The sequence below is a fragment of the Electrona antarctica genome, assembly GCF_951216825.1.
Source record: "Electrona antarctica genome assembly, chromosome: 13".
In the NCBI taxonomy this organism is placed as follows: domain Eukaryota; kingdom Metazoa; phylum Chordata; class Actinopteri; order Myctophiformes; family Myctophidae; genus Electrona; species Electrona antarctica.
In genome coordinates, this window is record NC_136794.1 from 28,949,268 (window position 1) to 28,975,370 (window position 26,103).

The 26,103-nt window shown below is 41.4% G+C and overlaps 1 protein-coding gene across 1 annotated transcript in view; it reads right to left on the reverse strand.

Moving 5' to 3' along the window:
- The window catches only part of arhgap15 (Rho GTPase activating protein 15), a 78,664-nt gene extending 54,122 nt beyond the window's left edge, over window positions 1-24,542 (reverse strand). The window contains exons 1-5 of the mRNA XM_079518026.1: window positions 24,507-24,542; window positions 21,469-21,625; window positions 13,750-13,821; window positions 12,826-12,978; window positions 9,879-9,968 (exon numbers count right to left, since the gene is read on the reverse strand). Coding sequence (XP_079374152.1) covers window positions 9,879-9,968; window positions 12,826-12,978; window positions 13,750-13,821; window positions 21,469-21,625; window positions 24,507-24,520 — 486 coding nt within the window. The 5' untranslated portion in view covers window positions 24,521-24,542. The remainder of the gene's footprint in view (window positions 1-9,878; window positions 9,969-12,825; window positions 12,979-13,749; window positions 13,822-21,468; window positions 21,626-24,506) is intronic.
- Between the last annotated feature and the right edge of the window lie 1,561 nt (window positions 24,543-26,103).

Genomic DNA, 26,103 nt, shown 5'->3' on the forward strand with positions numbered 1-26,103 from the left:
TAAAAGCTTCCCTCATCCACCACTCTGTAGCTCCACGCTAGTCTCTCCCAGCCTGCATGTCCTCTTGATCTTGTGCTAATTCTAACACTGGCTTCACAGCTGCCTGATGATAAAGGTAGATTGTTGAATGCGGTTCGTGCCTGTTAGTACGGAATAAAGGCCTTTGCCGGGGTTTATCAGCAGAAGTTCATTTCTAAGTTGTAATCTCCAAAGGCAATCTGCTTGCCGAAGGTTTAAATCCGTGCACCGTTTTGGCGATTAACAACACTGTGCTTTCACTGTTTCTCTCAAGGACTCAAATTAATGCCCACTTCAATGTAAGCAGCTTTTGAACAGTACATGGCGGGTCCACACCACCACCACAAAATACCTTTTCTCTGCTTTGGAGACTGTCAGCGGCAGGGACTGTCATTTCAAGAGATTACACTCCCCATTTCAAGCCTCTGGAGACTTCACTCACAGGAGAGGAATTATATTACACTCCTAGAAAGGTACAGTAACATCAGTTTGGTTATGTGAGCAGTCTCAGCGTACTGTACAACAACACAAGCCTCGCTGATGCAACAGCATGTTCCATGTTTACTTCTCCTGCTCGCTTGTCCCCGAGAGAGTATAACAATCCTTAAATCACAGAACGATTAAAAGCGTACTAGATAAAGCTTTTTGCTCTGACAATCAGATGGTTGGCGTGATTGCGTGGGTGAGAGTGAAGAGCAGCCTATGGAGGGTTCGATTTTCTGGGAGGGGGATGGGGTGGGGGGGGCTCCATGCCACTGCTTGTGATATCCCCCCTCTGGTCACATGTTTTTATATGTTTTATCCCTGCTGGTCTGGTCAGACTAAATTAAATACATGGCATTTCCTTTTGGTAAATGTAGACTGATATGTTTGATATTTATGTTTGATAATATCACAATTTAAAAATTTGACGGTTGAAAACCTCATTATGTCCAAAACATTCAAATTTGAAAATAGCAAAAGTAACAGATCTACAGGCTGAAAACGTATCGCTTTCCCACGTTTCAAGCTTGTATATCTGCTACTTTTGATGCTTTCTGTGATGCTGTATAGTAATATGATAGAGCGTTCATTTACGAAAAACACAAATATGGAGATAAGAGGTTTCTGCCCGACAGCAAAGATAGCAGCATAGTTGTTTTTTTTCTTTGTTTTTTTCTTCAGAAAACTGCTTCTAAGATGTAGAAGATGTTTAGAGTCGGCCTCAGGTCCTTTTAGAATCGGCCTCAGACAATGCCATGCACCCTCTGTTTCTTTTAGGAATGAAACACTGGCTGGTGGGATGGATGACACATACATTACGGAAACCTGCCTGTTTCATCGAGGGGTCAATCCTCAGTTGACAGACAAGCGCTTCGCTAGGTATCATTTTGTGGTCATCTGGGACCACTGCCAGCTGCCCTAGGACGCCATGTCACTAAGCGTCTGCGTTGGGAACGTGGTGACAGGAATTCATCTTTCAGAACCTTTTTTTGGGGGGGGGTTGTTTTTCTTTTCCTTCATTCTGTGGCATGTAGGGGGATGTTATTGTCTCCACCGCAATGCAGGGAAGCAGAAAAGAAAAACAGAAAAGAATCAAACTGGAAAGAAGACAGTTCAAGTGACTGAATAATTCCAAAGAACAGCCAATGTATATAAGTAGTACCGAAGGGCGGTTCTTCTTAAGGAGGACCAGAAAACACGGCCATGAAAACTATTCCTCCCTTTTGCTAACCCTCCAGAGCTAACATGATGCTATTACTGCAATGACGCAAACTGATTGATGTGCGTTAATTTGCCACTATGAGACAGTTTCCATTGAAGCTATTCAGCAACCCTCTTGGGCCAATTAACCACAACACTTACGATACATCACAAAAGTCAACGCTGAACATAATCAGTTGCAGCGTATGCCCATGAGGTGAAAGAATATAAGACAGCGGTTATGATAGCACACTATGCAGTTTCTAGATGCTGCCCCTCTCTCTCTCGCTCCCACTGCTTTTGATACCACAGAGATGCTGCAATATGTTGCGCGTCAAGTTGAGGTGCATGCAGAGTGTTCATGGTGGGCACGGTCGTGACAGATGAAAAAGCCATCCTCCAGAGGTGAACGAACGGAGGAACGAGATGGGGCGCTCGGAGTGCAGAACGATCAATGAAGATGTGATTCATAGCTCAAACAGATCTTTTGGAATTTGGAGTAGGATTATTAAGATTTATTATTATTATTATATTGAATCTGATCTATGTGGGTCAAAAACAACTATTTCTATGCGTTTTGGGACAAAGCCACTCTTATGTCAACCATGTAAAGTAAACCGTACCATGAAACATATTTCACAGGTTGTGGATTTGTTTCCAGAGGTGGAAAGTAAATGAATACATAAACTCAAGTATTTTATTTAAGTATAATTTTGAGGCATTTTTACTTTACTGGAGTACTTCCAATTTTCAATAATTCTACTTCTACTCCATCTCAATGGCAAATATTGTGCTTTTAATAATCATTTGAAAAATTTAGTTACTACAGTTACTTAGTTACTTTGTAAATTGTGATTATCATTATTATTATGCACAATGTGTCACTTTGCGACACATTGTACAATGAGTTTTGCTGCTTTTACTTTAGGTATTTTACTCAAGTAAAAGATGTGAGTGCGTCTTCCATCACTGTTTGTTTCCATACGCTACGGGCGACTCCGTTTCACAGAACCTAAATTGGGTCTTGCTCAGCAGGTGGTACCGAGTTCTGGGAACCCAGAAACTTGTACTTGCAAATGTTTTCAAACGTAGCGAAAAATGGCGGATTTACAAGCTCACAGCGCGTTGCAATGTGACAAAATAAATAAATAAATAAATAAATACATACAGTACAGTACATGCAATCAGGATGCAGTCATCAGCGAGCAATCAAGCACCGTTAGCTTAAGACGGATGGCATTAAAGTACTCAGGTCAGCGGCTTTGGGGCGATTACATCCTGGGCTCAGGGTGACAGTTCACACAGGACACTTAACTACGATTCCCTGCTACCGCAAAACTATAGTTTCAACCTGCTCCCCCCCTTCAACCTGGTCCCCCCTTCCCCCTTTGTTTCTGTTTTTTAAACTTTCGATAATGAGAAAACAATGTGCCGCTAATTGTGATCGTGGGCCCTTGAGGGGCTTGTGCGGCGGCGTTAAAGGTGACTGGTGCTAGGGTGTTTATGCAGCGTTTGCTTTTTGTAATCAATATCCTCATCAACGTGAACTTCTGACAACAACGAGGTCCGTTCCAAATTCAGCATGAAAAAAATAAATGAATGAAGAAAACGGTGACCCTGGCGGTCGAGCCCTCCTCCGAACACTTGGCCTGAAATGCTGCAAGCGTAATTCACCTTTAACTTGTTTCAGAGAGCCTCATCTGCGAGGTGGCCATAGGTCTTTTTTGGGAAGAATATTAAACTTTCTTGGTGATTAGTCAAGACAAAAGCACTGTGTTTTGGAGTGGTGGCAGGTTAGGGCTCCTCCACTATGAAGTGGACTCATTATTTTCTAGCCCCGGGCCCCATTTCATCATCTTCAGTTGTTTCAGTCCTTCTCTCTCGCTTGTTGTTTTGTAGTCTGTTTTCTTTCTTTCTTTCTTTCTTTTTTTTATCAGATTGCGACTGCGAGAACCATTGTTTGTCAGACCACAAAGGGTACAGGGAACTCACAGCGAGAGTCACCCAAAACTCAAAAAGAATCAATTAATGATGAAAAGGATGCGAGTGTTGACGTCTTTGTCACAGTGACCAGTTGATAAAAACCCAAACCCCTTTGACACATTTTTCTTTAGTCTCCCTCCTCTTCTGGGGGGCGGGCGGGTTTTTGCTGCAGTTTATACTTCTTCTCCTCCTTTTGTTATTTACTTTTAACTCACTCAAGCCAGACACACTGGCACTTAGATATTCAGAGATGCATGAAAAATGCATGACTGCTTATTCAAAGTTGTGCTTCTTTTGATTCTGCGGAGCAATGTCAAAGAAAGAAAACCTCAAGTTTTATTAGCCTCAGGGGAGCCTTCTTTTGAGCCTTTAGTCTGACCCAGAGGACATCTCCTCTAATCAATGCTGAGGAGAGTCAAAAATGAATTGAGAATAATATTATCTATTGCCGCCTGGCCTGCTTATGTTATGTATCTGTATCTCGCGGTCTGCGCTCTCATTTGAAGTCCCACATAACAAACATATCGTCTCTGTCCCGGGGGAAACCTCACATGTCCAAAATTGTTACTTTTCAGAAAAAGCTAAACAAAATAACCTGTGTTAATGGTTCCAATGTAGTTATTATTTTAGTCACAAGATCGTTCGTAGGCTACTTCTCATTGGTACATATAAAACACACAGACACACTTAACCACATTCACGTTCAAAACGTTTCAAAAATGGCAAAAATATCGAAATAAGCTCACAACGTGTCACGATGCAAAGCCTTTTTGCTACTTTTGCGTAATGAATTAATTTACGAAAATAAATAACACACATACAGTAAAAAGCTGAAACGCGGAGATGCAAGGTTTCTGCCCGACAGCAACGATATGGAGCATCTTCTTCTTGCCAGTTTACACACTGCAGCTTTTTGACCTAATAGGTTGCAACATATTCTCGCTCTTTCTTCACCAGCCCCCGAGAAACACACAGAGCCGCGTAGACGAGAACCAACAAGCGGCTCTCTTCTCAACCTCAAAGCGACCCTGTCACAACGGTCAACGTTTCTCACCCTGGCTGGCTGCTCTTGTTTCTATATCGTGTTTGTGTTAGCCGTTCTTTTCCGCGAGCATGGCACGAGATCTGGGGGTCCCTCAGGTGTCAAAGAGTCCTAATACAAAGAGCAGAGCACTGCTTTCCCCCTGCCTTCCTGCTAGGTATGCATTACAGCTACGTCAAACCACTGGGGTTACTGATAGCAACTGGCGGAAAGGAACCATGAAGTACATGTACTGAAGTACTGTACTTAAGGACAATTTTGAGGTACTTGTTTTTTGAAAAAGGATACTTCTACTCCACTTGTATCTCAGGCAGATGTGTATAGACAGAGATATATAGATCTATTGTACCTTTACCTTTTACTCCACTGCGATTATTTTAAAACTTTAGTTACTAGTTACTACTGCAGATTTAGATTATTCCAAAACAAGCATTAAGCAATGAGGAAATGTATAATACGACTATCAGGGAAAATTGCCGATCGACAAGCTCACAACGCGTTGCGATGGGGCGTGCTGTGAACTTGCAAATCGGCTATTTAAAAAAATGTGTATCATCGTCTCTGTCGGGTGGAAACCTGATACATCCGAAACTGTTACTTTTCAGGATTCAAATTCAAAATCAGTTTCATTTCGAACTTGTGGATCTGCTACTTTTGATGCTTTTGTGACACTGTAGGATGATCAAGTAGGGTGTTAATTTATTTACGAAAAAACACAAAAGGCTAGAGCATGGAGATAAGGGGATTCTGCCCGACAGCAATGATATTTTGACAAATACTGTTTGTACTGTTATTTTGGTACTGTGTGAGTAGGCCTATACATGCCAATACGTTTGTGGTTTTACTCGAACGCAGGCATTTCACTTGTAACAAAGTATTTCTACATTGAGCGATTGCTACTTTTACTCAAGTTAAAACAATAATCTGAGTAGGCTACTTCTTCCAGGACTGCTGATAGGCAGATAAATGACACCGTGAGCAGGAAACACTAGTATTGTTTTGAGAATAGAGAGAGAGAGCAGAGAGAGGGTTTTATCTGCGAGCGTGGGTTAACCTTGAAGAAAAACAGCAGCGCTCCAACATAACACTTACCACAGAACAATGTGCAGGGCTGTAGACAGGGATTATGATATTGTAAGGAAGGGTGAGGAAAGTGTCAAATAAAAAGGGACAGCGCAGCTGAGTAAATACAGTGCGGTGTGGTGACAATAGGCTCAGTGACATCCTTCAACCCGCTCCCCGCTACCACCCGCCGACCCCTTGCTGGTGGAATTTCTAGACCTGTGTGTCATTCTGCCAACACTGCAGTCAGTGCTTCTCAAACATGTTCATGCCAAGGACCCCCAAATTGATTACGGTATAGCATGTGTTTGGCCGCGGACGCGACCCCGAACCCTCCATTTAGAAATTGTTTATGCCAGGGACCTCCATAAGAGAAGACGTGTCAACATTTTCGGAAAGGTTTGTCAACGTTTTCCTCAAAAATTGCCAAATAAATATTTCAACTGTGAACCTCATTTTGCCGGGGACCCATGGATCCTTCTGAACGACCCCTGGGGGACACCAGACCCCACTTTGAGAACCAGTGCTTCTCCGTGACAAAAGGGGAACACATGAACTTGGTTTGGCAACGACGTGGTGGTTCACACGCGGTGCGTTGTGAGCTTGTATATTTGAAAGTTTTGGCCAATGTTCTCCCCCAGAATTGTGATGTTGGTAGTTGAAGATGATACAGGTCCGTTGTGAATCACACATTGCAAAACAAAATGCAGATATGCCTTGTTTGTATTCGTTTTTTCCTCCTTCAGCCTCATGTTTGCCATTTTTGTCTACATTTCTAACCACTTTTACCGTGCATCCCAACGCCCCTGGTGCATAGCTGTGATAATCCCTGCAGAGCAGACCCTTGGAAATTGATTGAACTCCCTTCCTTGCACACGCTCCCACCAATGTTTTTTTATAGCTAGGGAAAGAGGGCACTTCTTTATTTATTTATTTTCTCGAGGAGATGATAGCCGGGAGGAGGTTTGGTTTTCAGCGTGCTCTTCTTCTATCCCTTTTACCCATAACTTCCTGTAGGAAGGGAAGGACCAGGTCTTCCACTGGCTCTACTCTACTGGCAGTGGTGAAAAGTAACTAAGTACATTTACTCAAGTGTTTTGAGGTACTTTGACTTTACTTGAGTATGTCAGTTTTTCAACGCTTTACATATTCTCCACTACATATCACTCAGAGGCAAATATTGAACTTTTTACTCCACTCCACTGTTATTTTAATACTTTAGTTGCTAGTTACTTTGCAGATTTTGATTTATTCTTTTACAAAACATACATTGACCACTTAAACCCTATTTGTACTTTTACTTTGGTAGGCTACTAATATACAGTAAATATATATTTTGATGCCAATACTTTGTGTACTTTTACTCAAGTAAACATTTGAATATGGACCTTTTACTTGTCATAAACACTGTAATTAAAGCGAGAAGTAGCAGCAGCATGAATCACGTGCAGTGAGAAATACTGATTTAGAACACATTTTGTAGAATAGGCCTCAAGCCTTAACGGGTTCGTAGTGAGTAGTACTACGTCGTCTTCCACCAGTACTCATTGGTAGGAGCGATCTCTGGGAAAAAACAGCTGTTGAGCAGCAAGGTTTACACAGTGGACGGGGGACGAGGGGGGATGAGGGGTTGTGACCTTTGCCTTTGGCAGAGCAGGCCGTCGATGACAACGCTGTCAAAGGAGGATACTGCCTCACAGGAAGGGAGAGGATAATAGCGATTCGGAGAGCAGTTGGGGGAAGAAAAAAACAACAACCGCACCATCATCACCAAAATATTTCATTATGTTAGCAAGCAATTGAGAAAAGCGGGCACTCAAGATTATTTTGCCGTTTTTCTTCAAAGCGATGAAAAATGTAATCAACACTTTTCGCCCGCAGAACGCAAGAAATGACTCGTGTTACGGCGATGATGAAGTTTAGAATACTTTGTTGGCATAATTTAGTACAAAAATGTATATTCTCTCAAAATGTGCATCAGGGCTCCGAAAAAACTACATATATGGATTATGGTTCAAAAGGAGTAATTATGGTGCTATGCTCTTTTAAATAGCGAAGAAAAGCCAAGAATCTGCCTCGTAGTCTGCGGTATGAGAAATGGTGACATAAGTGGGTATCAAAAAAATAAAATAATGCCATTATGTTTTTAATCACATCTGTCTATCTGGCAGCCATATCTTCCGGAGGTATTTTCTTAGATTATAAATCACATTTTGGGGATAGGGGGCAAAAAATTAACAGTAACTTTCTGTGCTAATTTTAACTTTAATCCCGGTGTTGATTGACAATGTTGTCAGCCCTCAGAATAGCCTCGCTGTCGACATTACAAGCACTTCTCTGTCCACGGCACTTGGATTATTTAAAGATTATGTTGTAATTCCCGTTTTAATCTTGCCTGCATTAAGATTTCAGAGCTGAAACGCTGTGCGAGAAGAGAGTAGCACTCTGCCACCATGAAGTGTCTTAAGCATTTGATGAGATCTGGAAATCACACTGTCAGCCCCTTCTCTTTCCCTCCTGGATGTCACTGCACTCTCACTAGAGCCTGACAATATTTTTTGTCAAAAAGCACTGAATAACTTCTGGGCACCTTCTGGCCTAGCGGCCCAGGTGCATACCACATAGGCCAGGGATGTCAAACTCAAATACACAGTGGGCCAAAATAAAGAAATTGGTCGAGGTCGAGGGCCGGACTGTGTTTCAACACACGGGCACCGCGGTCATGAGGACGTCCCAGGCAAACAGCAAAAAAGTAAATGCATTTAAAACTGAAAATGCATTATTATTAAGCTCAGTTTCCTGTTCTATGATCCTCACCAAGCACTGCTTTCATAGTATGTGATATGTGCCAATGCACTCGCAGTGCATTGTCAGACTTGTAGTATTATGGTGGTCCGTGCAGTATACCAGAGGGCCAGTTCTAATACTAATTAAATATCATCCTGCGGGCCAAAGATAATTCACTCACGGGCCTGATTTGGCCCCCGGGCCTTGAGTTTGACATATATGACATAGGCTCTAATGCAGCGTGTCGCGGGTTTGAATCCCGATCCCGACAGCCCTTGCTGCGTGTCACTGCCCGTCTCTCTCTCCCTGCCCCCCTATCAATAAAGGCAGAAAAGCCCCCAAAAATATATTTAAAAAAAAAAGAAAAAAAAATCTAATCAACTTGGAAAAGTTTTAATTTCATTAAACTTTGTTAAAATTGAACATTCAAATATTGCCAATTTACAAGCTCACAACACGCCACAATGTGTCACAACATATCGACTTATATCGGCCATACCGATATATCGGTCTGGATCAAAATTTTACATGACATTTTGATCAGTTTACTTCCCTGGCTCAAGTCCTTGTCACAACATTATCTTCAAAGACCAGACAAAAGGAAGAAGTACTGTGCAGGATCACCAGTCTAATTCCATAAACTGCATATAATTTCTATGATCAGGATGTACAAAAGACTGTTCTGTAGCAGCATCACGTATTATAATAATACAATCTGACTCAAATGTAATTCTGCTCAGGAACAGGTGGCACAAAAGACAAATATACTGAATCATCTGAACTACTATCTTAAGCACTTAAGCCCTATATCCTTCTTCATGACAAATAATGAAAATAGCAGATTTTACAAGCAATTATTGCTTTCTTTTGAAAATGTCAAACATTATGGAATTATTTTGAATTTTTGGATGTTCCACCTACTATATCGGCTTGCCCAAAACTGTGCCTTTTCAGGATTAAAAATCAAAAACAGTAAAAGTAGTAGACACAAAATGTGACGCTTCACGCCACGTTTGAGCTTGCAGATCTGCTACTTTTGATGCTTTTGTGTGACGCTGTAGTATGATCAAGTAGGGTGTTCATTTACGAACAACACAACAAGTTATAGATAAGAGGTTTCTGCCCAACAGCAACTGATAGACTGGCATGCCCAAAAACACAGACGCCACGTTGAAAGTGGTTAAAAGGTGTGGAAAAGCAGCAAAAATACTTCAGGACAAGGGTATAGGACATGAATTGTGAAGCATGTATTGCCATCATCCTGTAGTTCTAGAACTTCAGGATGTAAGTCACATAGTCTCACCTGGACCACGTGCATCCTGCTGGACTTCTCTTTTGTCCAGTCAACCACGGCTCCACAGAGGTCCACTCCATCAGGCTTGACTCCAGATTTCTACAGATTGATTGAATATTTTATTAGTCAGAAATGTACAGTGGTGGAAAGATACTCACATTATTTACTTCTGGGATTCAAAATTTACTTGAGTACAAGTTCAAAAGTATTGGTATCAACTTTTCAAATGTATAAAAATGTTTTGAACACAACAATATCATGTCATCGACAAACTACAGTATTATACTGTATGTGCAAAAGAGAAAAAAGGAATAAGGGCGGCAGATAGAAGATAGAAGCGTGGATACGGAGAGGGTCAGAGGTTCTTGACTTCACAAAGTAAAGTCCATAGTATGATCAAGTAGGGAGTTAATTTACCAAAACACACAAGTTAAAATATGGAGATAATAGGTTTCTGCCCCAGCAGCAACGATATGCTACTTTTACTCCAAAGTCCAAAATCGGAGTTCTTCCAGCGCTGCTTGCGCTCTTCCATGACCTTTTCCACAATGGACTCGCATCATTATTCCATCAACATGACCTTCATCAGGCTCGAGACCAAGAAAAAGAACAAACTCCAGAAATCAAAGTGAGTGCAATAATGTAATCGAATAAGGGACTACCAATTTATTTCTGGTTTGGTCTCATAGTTACCCACGTATATATTTCTATCATTTCTTTTCAAATGAGAATGAAAAGTTTACTGTATTTTCAATATCCTCGATATCTTATTCTTCTTCCTTTGGCAATTAAAACCGCTGTGTGTAACCGTGGCACAATAAGAGATGACTTTGTTTTCAGTCGAAGAGAAATGTGATTTGGAAAATGCTGCTTTTCAAGCAAGAACTAATCAAAGTAAAAGGCATGGCAAGGCCATTTAGATATTATTGCCTTTTACTGTGGTCTCAGCTAATTCAAACCATTTCTAAGACAGGAGATTTCTTGAGGATGAAAAAAAGAAAAGAAAAAAAGAAAGAAAATTAAAATTCCGTAAGCAATGTCATACAATATGGAAGGGCCCTTTGAAACAATGGCATCTCACTACAAAGGACTCCTATCTGGCTCCCATTTTCTCCATATCGGGAAACTAGAAAGTCGGCTAACGATTCCTATATTGACAAATTGGATTATTGATACTAAAGCCTTTATTTACCCACTTAAACCTACAGTATAATGACATGCCCAAGTTAGGGAGGCCAGGTTGGAAGTGGTAAAATGAAAATGACACGACAAATCCAACCAATTGGGACACAAAACAAATTGGACAAACTGGGACACATCGGCTGCATAGTTTCAGATACACATGTCTTCAAAGAAGTCAAATAATGGTCCATCAGCCCGATATATCATTTTGATCCTAAAATCAAACTCTTTCTGGTTAAACGTCTCCTCAAAGGTAAAATGTGAAAGGGCACTCTAAACAGAGCCTCGCTGTGCATACATTATTTGACTAATGCTGCCTAGCATTACAACATAACACAGGGCACAAGCTCATTTTGTGTGAAGCAGTGTATACTTGCAGGTGAGTTCAGACCTAAACTGTATACACGTAGGCCTATGACGGCATTGTATATGCAGGCCTAAACCTAAACACTGTCTAAAATGAGCAAACTACAGACCATGTGCGAGTGGCTAATTTGTTTCAGAGACTAAAAGATAAACCACATCATATAACCGTCATCAAAAACACTCTGTAAGGTTCGATTTCAAAGAAGACACGGCTATCAGGGTACATCGGCCACATGTAGATGCCTTCCTCCTGAAAAACAAGCGGTTAGACAAGACCACGATTTCCATCGGAAGGGGGTCAGATGATGACTTCAATCTGTAACCCAGCCCTCAAAATGTCGCTCTCGAATAATGAACTATTGGACGGAGGGACTCTGACAGACCCGACACTCATGGGGCTCAGTAAGGGAGAAGGCTTTGATTAAGTCCTCGGAGCTTCATTAAAAACCATGGCAAGCTCATTTTAGAGACAGCCCTCCCCTATCCAATACTCTCCTTCTCTCTCTCTACCAGTCACCAGTTTCAGTCTTTTTCTGTTTGTCTCTCTCTCTCTCTTCCTCCTCTCTATATGCACGTCAGAGCCACATCAGGGCAGGGTGGATTAAAGTCTGATACATACACACAGGCCGACAGACAGGCGCACACGCACGCACGCGAAGGCAGCAACAACACACACGCCACACGTCTGTGCACTGCGCTCCCTTCCAGGAGGTGGTGGGGGGGTAAACAGTCCCTCATTGGTTTCTGATGGGGTGAGCTCCAGTCCTCGGGATCAAAGCCAAAGTTAATTTGCCAGTTTGAAAAATATGAAAATGAAAAGAATACGGTTCATTTCTGGCATCAAATTAAAAATGCACACAGTGTGTGCGTTCACTCAACGTTTGCACTCTTTAATGCTAATAGGCAAGGCTCTCTGAAGGTTGATATGAGGCCATAATTGAACACTGGCCCTCTTATATAGTCTAACTGGTAATGGTGGCCAACTCTTTTACTGTTGCTGTCACTTCTGACTTTACTGTCACTTTTTCTTTTAACCCTGGATATGTAGCTCTCGCTCTCTCTCTGTGCGTGTGTGTGTGTGTGTGTGTGTGTGTGTGTGTGTGTGTGTGTGTGTGTGTGTGTGTGTGTGTGTGTGTGTGTGTGTGTGTGTGTGTGTGTGTGTGTGTGTGTGTGTGTGTGTGTGTGTGTGTGTGTGCGCGCGTGTGTGCGCGCGCGCGCGCGAGAGAGTGTGCGTGCGTGTGTGTGTGCGTATGCATGCATATGTGTGTGTCGGCATATGCACTCGTTTGTGTGCAAGCAAGAGAGGAAGAGAGAAAAACAAAAGGATAGACGGGGGATTGAGGGGAGCGACAGTAAAAAGGGAAGAGACGTGCAGCTTATGGGAGTGAGTGAATATGCATTTACATACCAAATTCGATAAAGCCGCCTCTTGCTTGCTCTCTTTGTAAAAGAGGAGCTGGTCCGCGGCCAGGACTACCCACGTGGACGTCCAATTCTTCCTCAGCTTTTTGCCACCTTCCGATATTTTCGCTTTATTCAAATATTCACCTTTCAGCTCAACCTGAAAAAAATAATCAACATTCAACAGTGGGGAGGGAGAAAGGAAAATAATCAGTGCCAACAAAATTAACATAGACAACATATTGAGGGAGGGTAAAAAACAGTGAACGTTTAATAAAATAAGGAAATGCATGAATTGATTTGAAGGGGGAAAAAAATGCAAAGCAGTGAATTATGCTGTGCCAAAGTACAAATCCTCAGTGTTAATGTATGCATTTGTAACAGGTCCATTTGGGTTACATTTCTAATACTCTCAGAGTTACATTGACAAGTGTGAGAACAATACATTTATATGGACCGGTGACTGACCACATACAGTACGGCCGGCACACACACGCGCACACACGCACAGCCTACAGTAATTTGCAACCATATGAAACTTTTCTTTTCTGTCGTGTGCAAAGCGTTGGAGACGCTGCGTTGCGTTTCACATAATGGACGTGCTGCCATGTCCCATTAAAACCGGGAAAGCATAATATAATGTGTAATTTTAGATTTAAGCTATAGATATATGAATGTGTGTCACGATAAAACAATAGCAGATATACAAACTAATAATGAGCATGGTGTATATACACACACAACATATTTTGGGATAGGGGTCCGAGACCAAATAAATAATAATTTTGGGGGGTCCGTGGCATGAAAAAGGTTTAAGCACCACTGATATAGCAACAAAATGTTTTTCAGAAAACTGTTCAGAAGACATTAGCATGGGCCTCAGGTCTAAACTCTGAATGGGATACAATCATACAACACTGTATATACTCACAGAGAGCTGTGTGGCTGCAGCCCCTCCGACACCACTACTATGCTGGGACTGATTCCTCCGATGACGAGAGATCTGCACAGTAAAAACAAAAAACGAGGGGACACAAGCTCTGTTATTCATACAGTAACTCGGAGAGGGTGCAACATGGAACCAAATGGACCCAGCCCGGCGTCCATCACATTTGGCACTCTCTCAGAGTTAGTTACTGTAGTAGCAGCTCTCAGTAGGGAATGTTGCATATCATTATTACTATGTCGTTGCTGTCATCCGGAAGGAAACCCCTTATCTCCATATTTTAACTTTTTGTTTTGTGAATTAATGCCCTACGTGATCATACTACAGTGAGTGAATTAATGCCCTACGTGGTCATACTACAGTGAGTGAATTAATGCCCTACGTGATCATACTACAGTGAATAAATGCCCTACGTGATCATACTACAGTGAGTGAATGAATGCCCTACGTGATCATACTACAGTGAATTAATGCCCTACGTGATCATACTACAGTGAATAAATGCTCTACGTGATCATACTACAGTGAATTAATGCTCTACGTGATCATACTGTAGTGAATTAATGCCCTACGTGATCATACTACAGTGAATGAATGCCCTACGTGATCATACTACAGCGTCACACAAAAGTATCAAAAGTAATGGATCTGCAAGATCGAAACGCGGTGGGAAGCGACACACTTTGAGCTTTGTCAATCTGATATTTTTGTTCTTTTTGGAATTTGAATCCTGAAAAATTACAGTTTTGGACATATGAGGTTTCCACCCGACAGAAACGATATATTACAATTGTATAAATGTAATTATTATTATTATTATTATTATGATGATGATGATGATGATGATGATTATTATTATTATTATTTGTATTATTAATATTATTATTATTATTATGCATGCCTTGGATTGTTAACTGTACAGGCTGGGTATTTTTCATTTATTCAGTTAATTAGTTATAGTATCGATTTAATGAAAAAGAAAAAAGAAAAAGCACAAATAAAATATTTCCAGGTACAAAAGAAAGACCGTGGGCTATGTATTAATCCTTGGCTTGATTTGGTTAATGCATTAATTTATACAGAAGCAATGGAAATGCAATGCAGATAATTAGATGACTATGTATACTGTACAGAAGATGGCACATTACTGCAGTGTTTATTATAATGTTTATTATAATGTGTATATAATATGTATAATGTGTTATATACTGTATAACGTCTGTGTGTGTGTGTGTGTGTGTGTGTGTGTGTGTGTGTGTGTGTGTGTGTGTGTGTGTGTGTGTGTGTGTGTGTGTGTGTGTGTGTGTGTGTGTGTGTGTGTGTGTGTGTGTGTGTGTGTGTGTGTAAAAATAAATAAAAAATCTGTAGCATTGCTAAAGGCAAACACCTTGTTGGCCTACATTCCAGGCCGATATTAATTATGATCAGGACATGATCATTGGTCTTGATGTTAAAATCTTGCAATGACAAAAAGGAAAAATATAATGGCAAACAATATATACAATACTCAACGCACAATAGTTATACAATTGTAATGGAATACAATTGAGAGATATATATATATATTTATTTATTATGTATATTTTCTCAGATGATAATCCTCCATCTTGAGTGGGAAAATAAACCAGAACAGAATGTGATTGCATTAATGTATTAATGATGATATGATGATTTATTGATGCAATTAACAAATTCATGTGTTTTCACTAAAAACAGAAATGCGATCACACCGTTAGCAACCGTGAGATGGAATTCATGTCATATTTACAGAGTGGAGAGAGCAGAGCTAGTCTTAAGAGTGTCTGCACTTTCTCACACTAAAACTTTTCTCCTCTGGCACAGTGCAGGCCTGCCCTCTACTGGGATACACGCAGTACTGCAGGAATGCTGATGATCAGATCAGAGAGAGCAAGGGGACAACCGCTCCAGAACTGACCTTTCTTCTGTCTCTGTTTGTTTATGCCAGCAGTGTTTCCCAACGTGGAGTCCAGTGCCCCCATGGGAGGGGTGCCAAAGTTCACGACCCATACCGGTGGTTCCCACACACCTTTTAATTTCAAGGACCACCAGACTGTAACCATGAGATTGTGCTGTTTATGCAATACTGTGTGTATGATCGAATTAGTGTACCATTTAAATGAAGGCAGAAATTGCATTCTATTTTTTAAATATAGGAATGGTTAAAGGGAACCGCCAAGGAATCGGACTGTTAAGAGGGAATCGTTAAGGAACCGGAAATCCTAAAGGATCCCAACCCTAGTTCGGGGGTAATCCAACATTTCATCCCTTGCTTTCATCCACTCTCTGCACGTAAGGTCGAAACTTTTTAACAAACATTTTCAGCAATTAAACAAGCATATCTTCAAGCGTATCTTCTGCTATTTTACACATTGTTCATATGAGAAGTATATGGCTTAGGTGGTTAATATGTCGTGTGTGCATGTGTGTCGGGTGTCACAGTTTTTGTCCACTGTAAGAAGGGGACTTTCTGTTACTTTGTAGCAGGGCCGTGCAGAGAGCACTGAGGGGGCAGGTGCCCAAACTCAAGAAAAAGTGCACGTGTGCGCACACATGTGTGTGTGTGCCGATTTTTGCAGGGCCCATCCTGTAGTGAAATGTAGTAGGCCTACATTGGAGGTCTTAAGGGCCTTGCAAACGTGAAGCGAGGAACGCAGGCGTTGTTTGCCTGGATCAACACAGGTCTCCTCCAGATCTGTTGAAGAGGGGTGCAACAACGCAAGCGTAAAAAAGCTAAACAGAATCCAGGTCTGGTGAGTCGCGGGCGTGTGCACGTAATGAGCACGCGCGCAACAAATGCACGGGACCACGCTCACGTAAATACGCTTGCGTTGTCGCACCACGACTTCTCCGAGCAAAAACGCAGGTCTCATTGAAAATGAACTATAGGCACGTTTTATCGCTCCCCGTTTGCAAGGCCCTTTATGCTAATGGAGCAAGATGTTCCACAATAACTTGGCCCATGTCATTGGACAGTAAAATATAAGCAATACCTTATCATTACAATGTAAACATTAAAATATATAAAACATTTATGGATCATCCGGAGGGGGAAGGGGGACTTTGAGGCAAAAGGGCAGGTGCCCAAGCCCCAATGTTGTACCCACCACCCCCCCACCCCTACGCCCACCTTTGCACGTGCCTGCTTTGTAGCCCTGCTGTCTTAAAATCAATATCAAAGACAACTGTCTTTATCATCATCGATCGAGTCCTGCTGTATTCCTATGGCTTAATCAGAATGTCCTCTGCTGGATTTGAAAAGTGAAATTAAAACAATAAATTCACAGCTAGATGTCATCATCCTCTCTCTCTCTCTCTCTCTCTCTCTCTCTCTCCCATAATAAAGCCATATTCTCGGCAGCGCTCCATGGACAAACACAAAGTCTTGTATATGAGAGAGGATAACCTTTTGTGTTTTTCATTGCAACGCAATGAAACCTGTGACCGTAATCAACAACAACAGAGCACATGCTGGCATGGCGCACTGATGCAACATTACAGCAACACTTTTATACGCTGGCTCTGAATGTTAATGACCACGTTCCCCAGTCTACACTACAGGACACCATCACTGCTTAATTACACACGGTAGCCTCTTGCCTGGCTGCCCTCTGGCCAAAGCTTTATTATTATTACAGGACCGCTATCTCGCAAAACAAGTAGCGGGGTATTGTCTGCGTAATTAGCAAACAGGGAAACGCAACAGCATCACTTATACGAGCTGGGATGTTGAGAAATGTTGCTTCCTTTTAAGGACTTGATATAAGCGCTGTTTTATAATTTGTCGTACGATGGTGAAATTCTAAAATAAATCTACAAAGGAGTCTCTATTGCAACTCTTTCACTTAATTTCTCATTATATGGTTGTTGTCGGGTGGAAACCTCATTATGTCCAAAATGGTTACTTTTCAGGATTCAAATTAAAAAATGGCAAGAAATAGCACATCTGCAAGCTCAAAACACGTCAATTCACTTATCTATGTGCTATTTTTGATAATTTTGTATTACGCTGTAGTTTGATCAAGTAGGGTGTTAATTTACTTTAAAAAATACAATAAAAACTAGCATGTCAAAGTTTTCAGGGCAAGGCACTAACCAGCCGCGGTAAAAACACGAAAAGTTCTTCCCCTTTCTTACTTTCTTTAACTGTATATCATTGATTTCCTTTTTGAGGGGCGCTAGCCCCTCCTATGCCCAGCTTTGTCTGTTTGTGTGAACACAAACACGATGATTTGATTGGCTGATCACCCAATAGGCTATAGCAATGATTTTATTGGCTGAGCAAAGTACATTTTGAGGGTAAAATGTGAGGGCAGAAAAGTGAACACGGCAAAAGTGATTTGCTGAGCATGGAATGTGATGTATGATGATAAGAGCGCCCCTCACATCACATGAGGGCTCTAGCCCCTCCTATATGTCCAGCGTGTGTGCACAAACCTTGTCCTACACAAGCATTAAAATGTTATTGACAATGAATTGACAATTTTGAGTGTTTGTGTATTACACAAACATTGCGTAACAAACATTGGTGACTAACGTGAGGATGCAAATTGTGATAGGCCAGAATGAGATGATGTATGATGATGTACGATGATAAGAGCGCCCTCACTTCACATGGGTGTGATTTCTTTCATAGAAGTGTATATTTGTACATCTTTAAATGTTCTCACTTCACATGGGTGTGATTTCTTTCATAGAAGTGTATATTTGTACATCTTTAAATGTTCTGATGGATTGAAAATGGAGGACCCTGATGTAAACAAGTCTTAGTGCTTTACCTGGTTATATATATGTAGCAGTTTTTGTATTGACCTGTACTTTCTGTCAGTGAAAGGGGCACTGAAGCCAGTGAAATGGGGTAGAGAAGCCAGTGAAAGGTAGGGCTCAACGATGAATTGTATATAGTGAGTATAGTGAGCATAGTGAGCATAGTGAGTATACAGTGAGTATATAGTGAGTGTATAGTGAGCATATTGATTATATAGTGAGTAGCCTATATAGTGAGTGTATAGTGAGTATATAGTAGGGCTGCAACGATTAATCGTAATTGAATCGATTATTCAATTAGTTGTCAACTAATTTAGTAATCGATTAATCTAATCGGCAACTAATCACTGGAGTTTTTTGCAGCTGAGTGCACGCCCTCCAAGCTGCTTGTTCTGTTAATTTGTTCTTGTACGATTCAGACATCCTGGCCTCAGATCAGGATATGGTAAAGTTGAATGCCACCCTTGTCAATGAATTCAACAGCAATAAAACTTGGCTCTCAGACAACAAATGATCCCTTCGTATGGCCAAAACGATATTTTATTTGGTTCTGAGCCCAGTTTGCACAAACTGGCCTCACCCAGTATTACTCTTGGGGGCCCCAGTCCCTCCCGGCTAAACACTCAGTCAACTACCTGTCTGCTAGATCGCAGCCTGGGTGTTACCACGCAGGCTGCCATCCATGATCCATGGCTCTTAAGACCATTAGCAAGGTGAATGGCAGAACCAAATTCTTAGCCAAGAAATCACAGTTTCTGGACTGGGCTAGTCTTCGCTTATTAGCAAAATCACTGGTTTTATCTTATTTCGATTATGCTATTGGCTCATGGTACGGTGGCCTAACCAAAGCCCTTGATCATTGTTTTTTTGTTTTTTTTAAGGCATGCAATTCAATATCATAATACTAGTTTAATCTTAACCAATTAAATGCTCTATAATTAGTAAAATGCACCTTACAACTGTAGCCTACTTGGTACGCTCTTTTTTTGAGGGGCGCTAGGAATCCCCTCCAACGTCTGGCTTTCAGAGATAACGTGGCAGCCAAGTCTATGGACTTGAGCCCTCCTGATTTTTGAGAGGCTCTACCCCTCCTATGTCCAGTTTCAAGTTTTGCCATTGATGTTGAACAGAGAAATGACGTCAGATGTCCGCAGATGACCTGCCGCAGTTAAGCCCATATATGGAGATCCCTGATGCTATCAATATTGGCCAGCAACTCTACATCTGACCTCAGACCTCAAATCTCCATATATGGATACAGTACTCGTATGTCAGAACATGTTCTGACATTCCTGTTGATCCTTCCCCATCCACCCTCTTCGATGTCTCCCTTTTTGACTTAAGGCTCTTTCATAGTCTGGATTTTCGGTGGTGAGGTGACCACCGCAACTACAACATGACGTCACTGAGCCGCGGTGAAGAGAAAACCACCGCTCTCCCCAGCCATTCACTCTGTTTTTACTCACCACTGCTCATCCAACCATAACATTGGCGACATTGCCAAACCACATTTGGCAATGTGACATTGCCAAACCACCTCCAAACCACCGGTGGTTTGGAGGTGGTCACCTCGCCACCGAAAATCCAAACTATGAATAGGCCTTTATCCGTCCATTCAAACTCTAGACGGGCCTGCCCCCAAGTTATTAGTGCAGCCACAGCCGGCGAAAACTAGAGTTCTCAACTGACCCGAAAATTAAGGCCCGGCCCTATCTGGGCCCTCATCAAACCCTGTACACTCAAGAGAATGTCCCCGCAACCACCCTTAGATCTCCATATACTGTAGGGAGCTGGCCTGTTCTGACATTCCATATGTTCATCTGGCCTAATCAAGCCCTGTACACTCAAGACATGCTCCTTATATGGCCAGTACAGAATGCATTCCATGTTGATCTGACCCCCCATTCCAAAGCGCCAGCGCTCGCCCAGCAGTCTGCCGTCAACGAGGTGGATGCGTGCACGTGACCTGGTCGCATTCTCGCCCTCAGGTGTCTTACTGGTTATATAAATTAATATGTATTCATATAGATGTATTGAAAACATGTTCCCTCCACATGGACTCTGCCTTGTTGTGGCATGGAGGCTTGGGTGCCTCTATGATGAAGGATCAGCTCTGTGACCCTAGATCACAGGGGTCAGACCAAATCAAGTCGCAAATCAAATAAACCAAATAACGCTTGTGGCTTAGAGTGTTAAGGCACTGGTTCTCAAACCTTTTCATCTCAAGGAATCCCAAAATGATATGGATATGACACAAGGTTCTAAAAATTATCATGTCATGATAAAGTACAGGGGTGAAACAAGTTTGAGAGAAACGGCTGGATGGCACTTACACCTGCCTTCTAATGAGAGCACAAAATCTCTCTTGGAAGAGCCACCCATCGACTTCTCTAATATACGGCAACCTTCCCACTGAGCAATAGCCGGCTATTAGACGTGCGTCTAAAAATGGGATAAAAAACGTCTAAAAAGGAAAGTTTTTTAGACGTCTATTCTTAGATTAGACGTTGATTAGCGGTTGTTTAAACGTCTATATATAGACCGTCTATATATAGACGTCTAATCAACCACTAATCAACGTCTTTAGACGAATATTAGACGTCTATTAGACCAAAAAATGCTCAGTGGGTTCTCAGTGTTTCTTCACTAGTCCGATCCAGAAGAACACAGTTTGCTGGCCACTGCTACAGAGCTGATCATGAGGTTATATCTTCCCTTCTTCTCTGTACTCCGGCCTCAAAGCAGACCAGAGGTAGAAAACTATCGTTCCCTGATGTCATTGCTAGGGACACATGCATCAGTAAGCAGGAACTGGGGATGGCAATGAAGGACTGTGGCAGTCTGCCGTGGCCGTTGTGAAATCCATGATCTCGACCGCGGTCGAAAAATGATGATGTTGAGAACCGCTGCTGTACTTACAGGCTTCTGTGGCAGGTCAGTGTCCTGTAGCAGCATGGACTTGGACTGGCTCAGACGCTCCCCGGGGCTCTGGGAGCTCTTTATCCTGAGCTGCACGGAGCCCTGAGACGCGCCGGTCGGGATCATGGGCGGGTGCTGCTTCTGCAAGTTGGTAATCCTGGAAAACATCAGTGGTTGTGGTAAAAGCACTCAAATGTTTTAATTAAGTAAAAGAATCAATAGTGCAATATAGAAATAGTCTGTTGTAAAAGTCCGGAATTCAAAATGTACTTGAGTACTAATAGTACAAAAGTATTGGTATCAAAATATTCTTAAAATAGAAGCTCTACAAGCTCACAATGCACGTATTGTGAGCTTGTAGATCGGCTATTTTCAAATGGCCGAAACGTAGTGGCAAATGTATGTTTTGTAATGATAATCAAAATCTATAAAGTAACTAGTAACTATAAAGTTTTCAAATAATTGTAGTGGAGTAAGTACAACATTTTCCTCGGAGATGTAAAAATACCTAAAATATTTACTTAACACTTTGACTTCTAAACACGAGTTGCTTGAGTTCATTAATTGTAGAACACCTTCCCTGCGATTCGCGAGTTGCCCGAGTTATGTCTTCATTGTTTAATCCACGTTTTTAATCAGTTTTAAGTCATACGGGCAATCCACCGGACAGAATGGGATATGAGACGCGTTTTGATGACGTCATCGCAAAAAGGTCTGTCACTCCGGTGTGCAAAGGGTTTTGGGAAATTGAGTCCCTATTCATTACAATGGAGGGGGTGGAACAGTGCGGAGCGCTTCCTGCTCCGTTCTGTTGTTGTGATCGGCACTTTGGAATACTTTTCAACACTACTAACAAGCGATTTCACCGTTTTAAAGTGGATTTTCATGACAAGCAACTCAGCAGTCGGTGCAGTGGCTGTTCAAAGGTAACTTTAAACATAATAAGGCAGTTTAGCCTGAAAGACGGCCGTAAATGGTCCGCAGTCAACCTGTTAAGGGATATTTCACTTTCAAAAAAACGTTTGTTCATTTCATCGTCTACTCAAGTTTATATGAACACCCCAGAGAGTTTTTAAGTTGCTTGATTCAGTATTTAGACATTTCATAGTACTTATTGCGAATGTAGTGAGCCATTACTACTGTATGTAAACCAGCAGAACATGTCTGTCTGTGTGTGTCATTCCATTAAAAGTGTAAGGACATCAAAATGTGAGTCTTCTGTTATTGCAATGAAACAGAATTTCTACAGAACAAAATACCTTTACAAAATATTGTTGCTGTTGGGCGCAAACCTTGTATCTCCATATTTCAACTAGTTTTGTTTATATAAATGAATGTCCTACTTCATCATAGAAAAGTGTTGCCCAAAAGTAGTAAAAAATTGCCGATCTATAAGCTTACAATGCGTTGCATCGTTGTGAGCCTGTAGATCGGCTATTTTTTTAAGTGGTTCATCTGTCAGTGGGTTGTATAAATATTGATGATGATTATTAACCAGAGCTATTGAAGCAATAATAACTACATTGGATCCATCGGTAACAGTTAAAGGACCTATAACATAAAATTCAACTTTTTCAATTTCTTTTGTGTTTTTGGGGCTCCCATATGTGTTTTCTATCCCCACAAATAACCAATTTTGAACAATCAGGCTTTCATATCATATAGTGCTTTAATGGAAATTGCTCTCAGGAACAGCTCAACTGATTTTGTCCTCATCGTCATCAATGTCACCCTACTTTGTATAATTCCTCCTCTTCTTCAGTCTTCAGTTCCAAATTTGCATTTCCACTTTGTTTACAATGTCCACTATTGTTGATTTTCCATGCTGGCAGTATTATAATGACTCAAATATTAAATAATCTGCATATCAGCACCCCCACCACCTCAGGACATTGTGGTACTGCAGCTAAAACTGCTTTCAAAGTCCAGAAAGAAATGACAAGGACTGGTTATATCAGAGTGGTGATTGAGGCTCAAACCATTAGAAATAACTTTGAGGGACATAGACAATATGATATTAAATATTAAAAGCAGTTTTAAAATGCATGTTATTTGCGCTTTAAGGTTTTCACCCGACAGCAATGAACGAGGTGCTGAAAAAATAATAACCTATGTAATATACTGAATAGCCCCTCACATATATCTGAAAGGGGAATGTGCCAACAACATGTTGGTAAGATGTCTGCGGGTTCCTGTTCCATGTCCCTGCTTGCCACACAAAAAGTTGCGTCAATTTCCTCTCTCTGCAAGTTTGGTTCCTCAATAACAAAGACAAACTCATTCCACTGCCACACTGAGTTATTTTTCCCCCCTTCTAATTACTTCAGATAAAAACCAATATGGCATCCCGAAATACAAAAGCTATGAATACAGAAATCCTCGCTCTTGTTCTCTCAAAACAAATGTGATTACGGGTATAATCACAACACGTGTGACATGTTAGATATTCAAATTAGAAAACGGCTCAGTGACAGGAAACAAGCTGAAAGCCTCCAGACAACGGAAACTGAGGTCATGCATGAAGGAAGGCTCATCATCGTACGTCTCACTCAAACGTTAGTGAATATTAAACCAAAATGCACAGTGGTCTTAGCGATGCATAATATACTGTAAGTCTGTATAATCCTTTACTCATCCTTCAGTGCAGGTGTCAAGGCCCCTAAAGATAACTCGGCTAATATAGTGGAAAGCAGTTGAATTGTTCATCCACCAGAATAATGCTAAATATATACATAGCATAATGTTTAAGTAACTATTTAGTCATTCAGTCAGCCCTAAATTCCATACAGGATTGTAGAAAAACCCTGAACCGATTTGGATGTATATACTGTATATTAAACAAATAACCAATGCCAATTTCACCGATCAAACCTCCAGTGGGCATACTGTACGTAATGTATAAATCACAACTAGGTATTATGTCACACACATGCATTTGCCAAGCTAGGAATTATGGTAACACCCCAACCTCCCCGCCCTTGCCTTCCCAAGTAAAACAACTTCAAATTAAGTCCCGAGTGGTTTTAGTGGCATCTTACCTTGTCCCTGCCATCACTCTAACAGTCACAAGCAACACAAACGGAAAAAGACTGAGGGAGAGCACAAGTCTTGAAGTTAGAGGAAGTATGTTTCGTCACGTGGCTTTCTCAAACCACTGTCTCTCTCATTCAGTGTAGCAGTTGAGTCAAGTGTCTTTTTGCAGCCTCCTCATTTCCTGACCCCAGACACCAACACAGAGTGTTTGTGACCGAAACAATCCTCCTAACTTCACAGCACAAATAGCAGACATTTTGTGTGGGAGGCACAAGTAACTACTGTATAGCCCAACTGTGCATTGTTCTCAAACCTTTTCATGTCAAGGACCCCCAAAAATGACATGTATTTGGCTTCGGACCCCAATCTGAAAATGTTTTGTGATTATTTATTTTTCAGCAGATAATGCAAGCTCGCAGGCAGACAAAAAGTGATGCAATGTGAGCTTGTAGAGCTGCTATTTTTTAATAGCCAACATATAAATGAATAAAGTGGTTAAAATGATTGTGATGCATATTGACTACTGTTGCTGGAACCCACCCAAGGACCCCTGGGGGTCCCCCAGACCCTACCTTGAGAACCACTACTGTAGAAGAACCGTTGCAGAGTCCAGGGACATTGCGCATCTAAACAAGCATAGGGAGTTGGGGTTCAGGAAAGCTACAGTGGTTTTCCGCTTCGCCTTTTCAATTACATGTGCAGCAAAACAATCCAGCCACCAAGTGCCATTTAAAATGGTCTGCATTGTTTATGTTGGCATTTGATTGACATGCATGTTTGCGAGGCAGTCTTGGGGATTACACCCTTTTCGTTAAAGCAACCATGAAACCAAAAAACAGGGGGGGAAATAAATACATTTGTAAATTATGAGTTCAGTGATATAAAGTAGAAGAAACTGACAATAAATTCTAAACTGATCTCATAGACTCAGAATATGGATTAGATGTTGAGCTACTGTATGAGGCACACAAGTCTACCATGCTATACAGTTGGAGGCCATCGATATTGTCCTTTTCTTTTTGCTGAGGTTTGCATGATCTGCGCAAAAGGACAGTTAACCCATTATGTTAAACATTATGTTATAATTTAGCTAATGAAAAATAGCAGATCTACAAGCTCATAGCGCGCCACCGAGTGGCGCGCTACGAGCTTGTAGGTCTGCTATTTTTGAAAAATCGTGAAAATATTTATTTCAGAAAACTGGAGGATTTAGAAGGATTTTTTTAAATTTTGAGGTCAGGCCTAAATGGGTCAAATGATAAGGGACAATATCGGTGGCACCCAACTATACCATCCATCCAGATAATTCAAGCATGTTCTTTTGAACTACAAAAGGATGATATCTCTTAGGCAGTGGTTCCCAAACTTTTTAACCTATGACCCAAAAGAGAAATGTGATGTCTCCCAGGGACCCAAACTAGTGAAAATAACCAATCTAAGCTCACAAGTCACATCTAGCAACCTATAGGCCTGCACATCCCCCGTACGTGGCCCTCACATCTCTCTCTCTCTCTCTCTCTCTCTCTCTCTCTCTCTCACCTCAAAGTTCCAGGAACTTGTGGGCTTCCACAAGTTGCACACGGTTATCTATTCACCTCAATG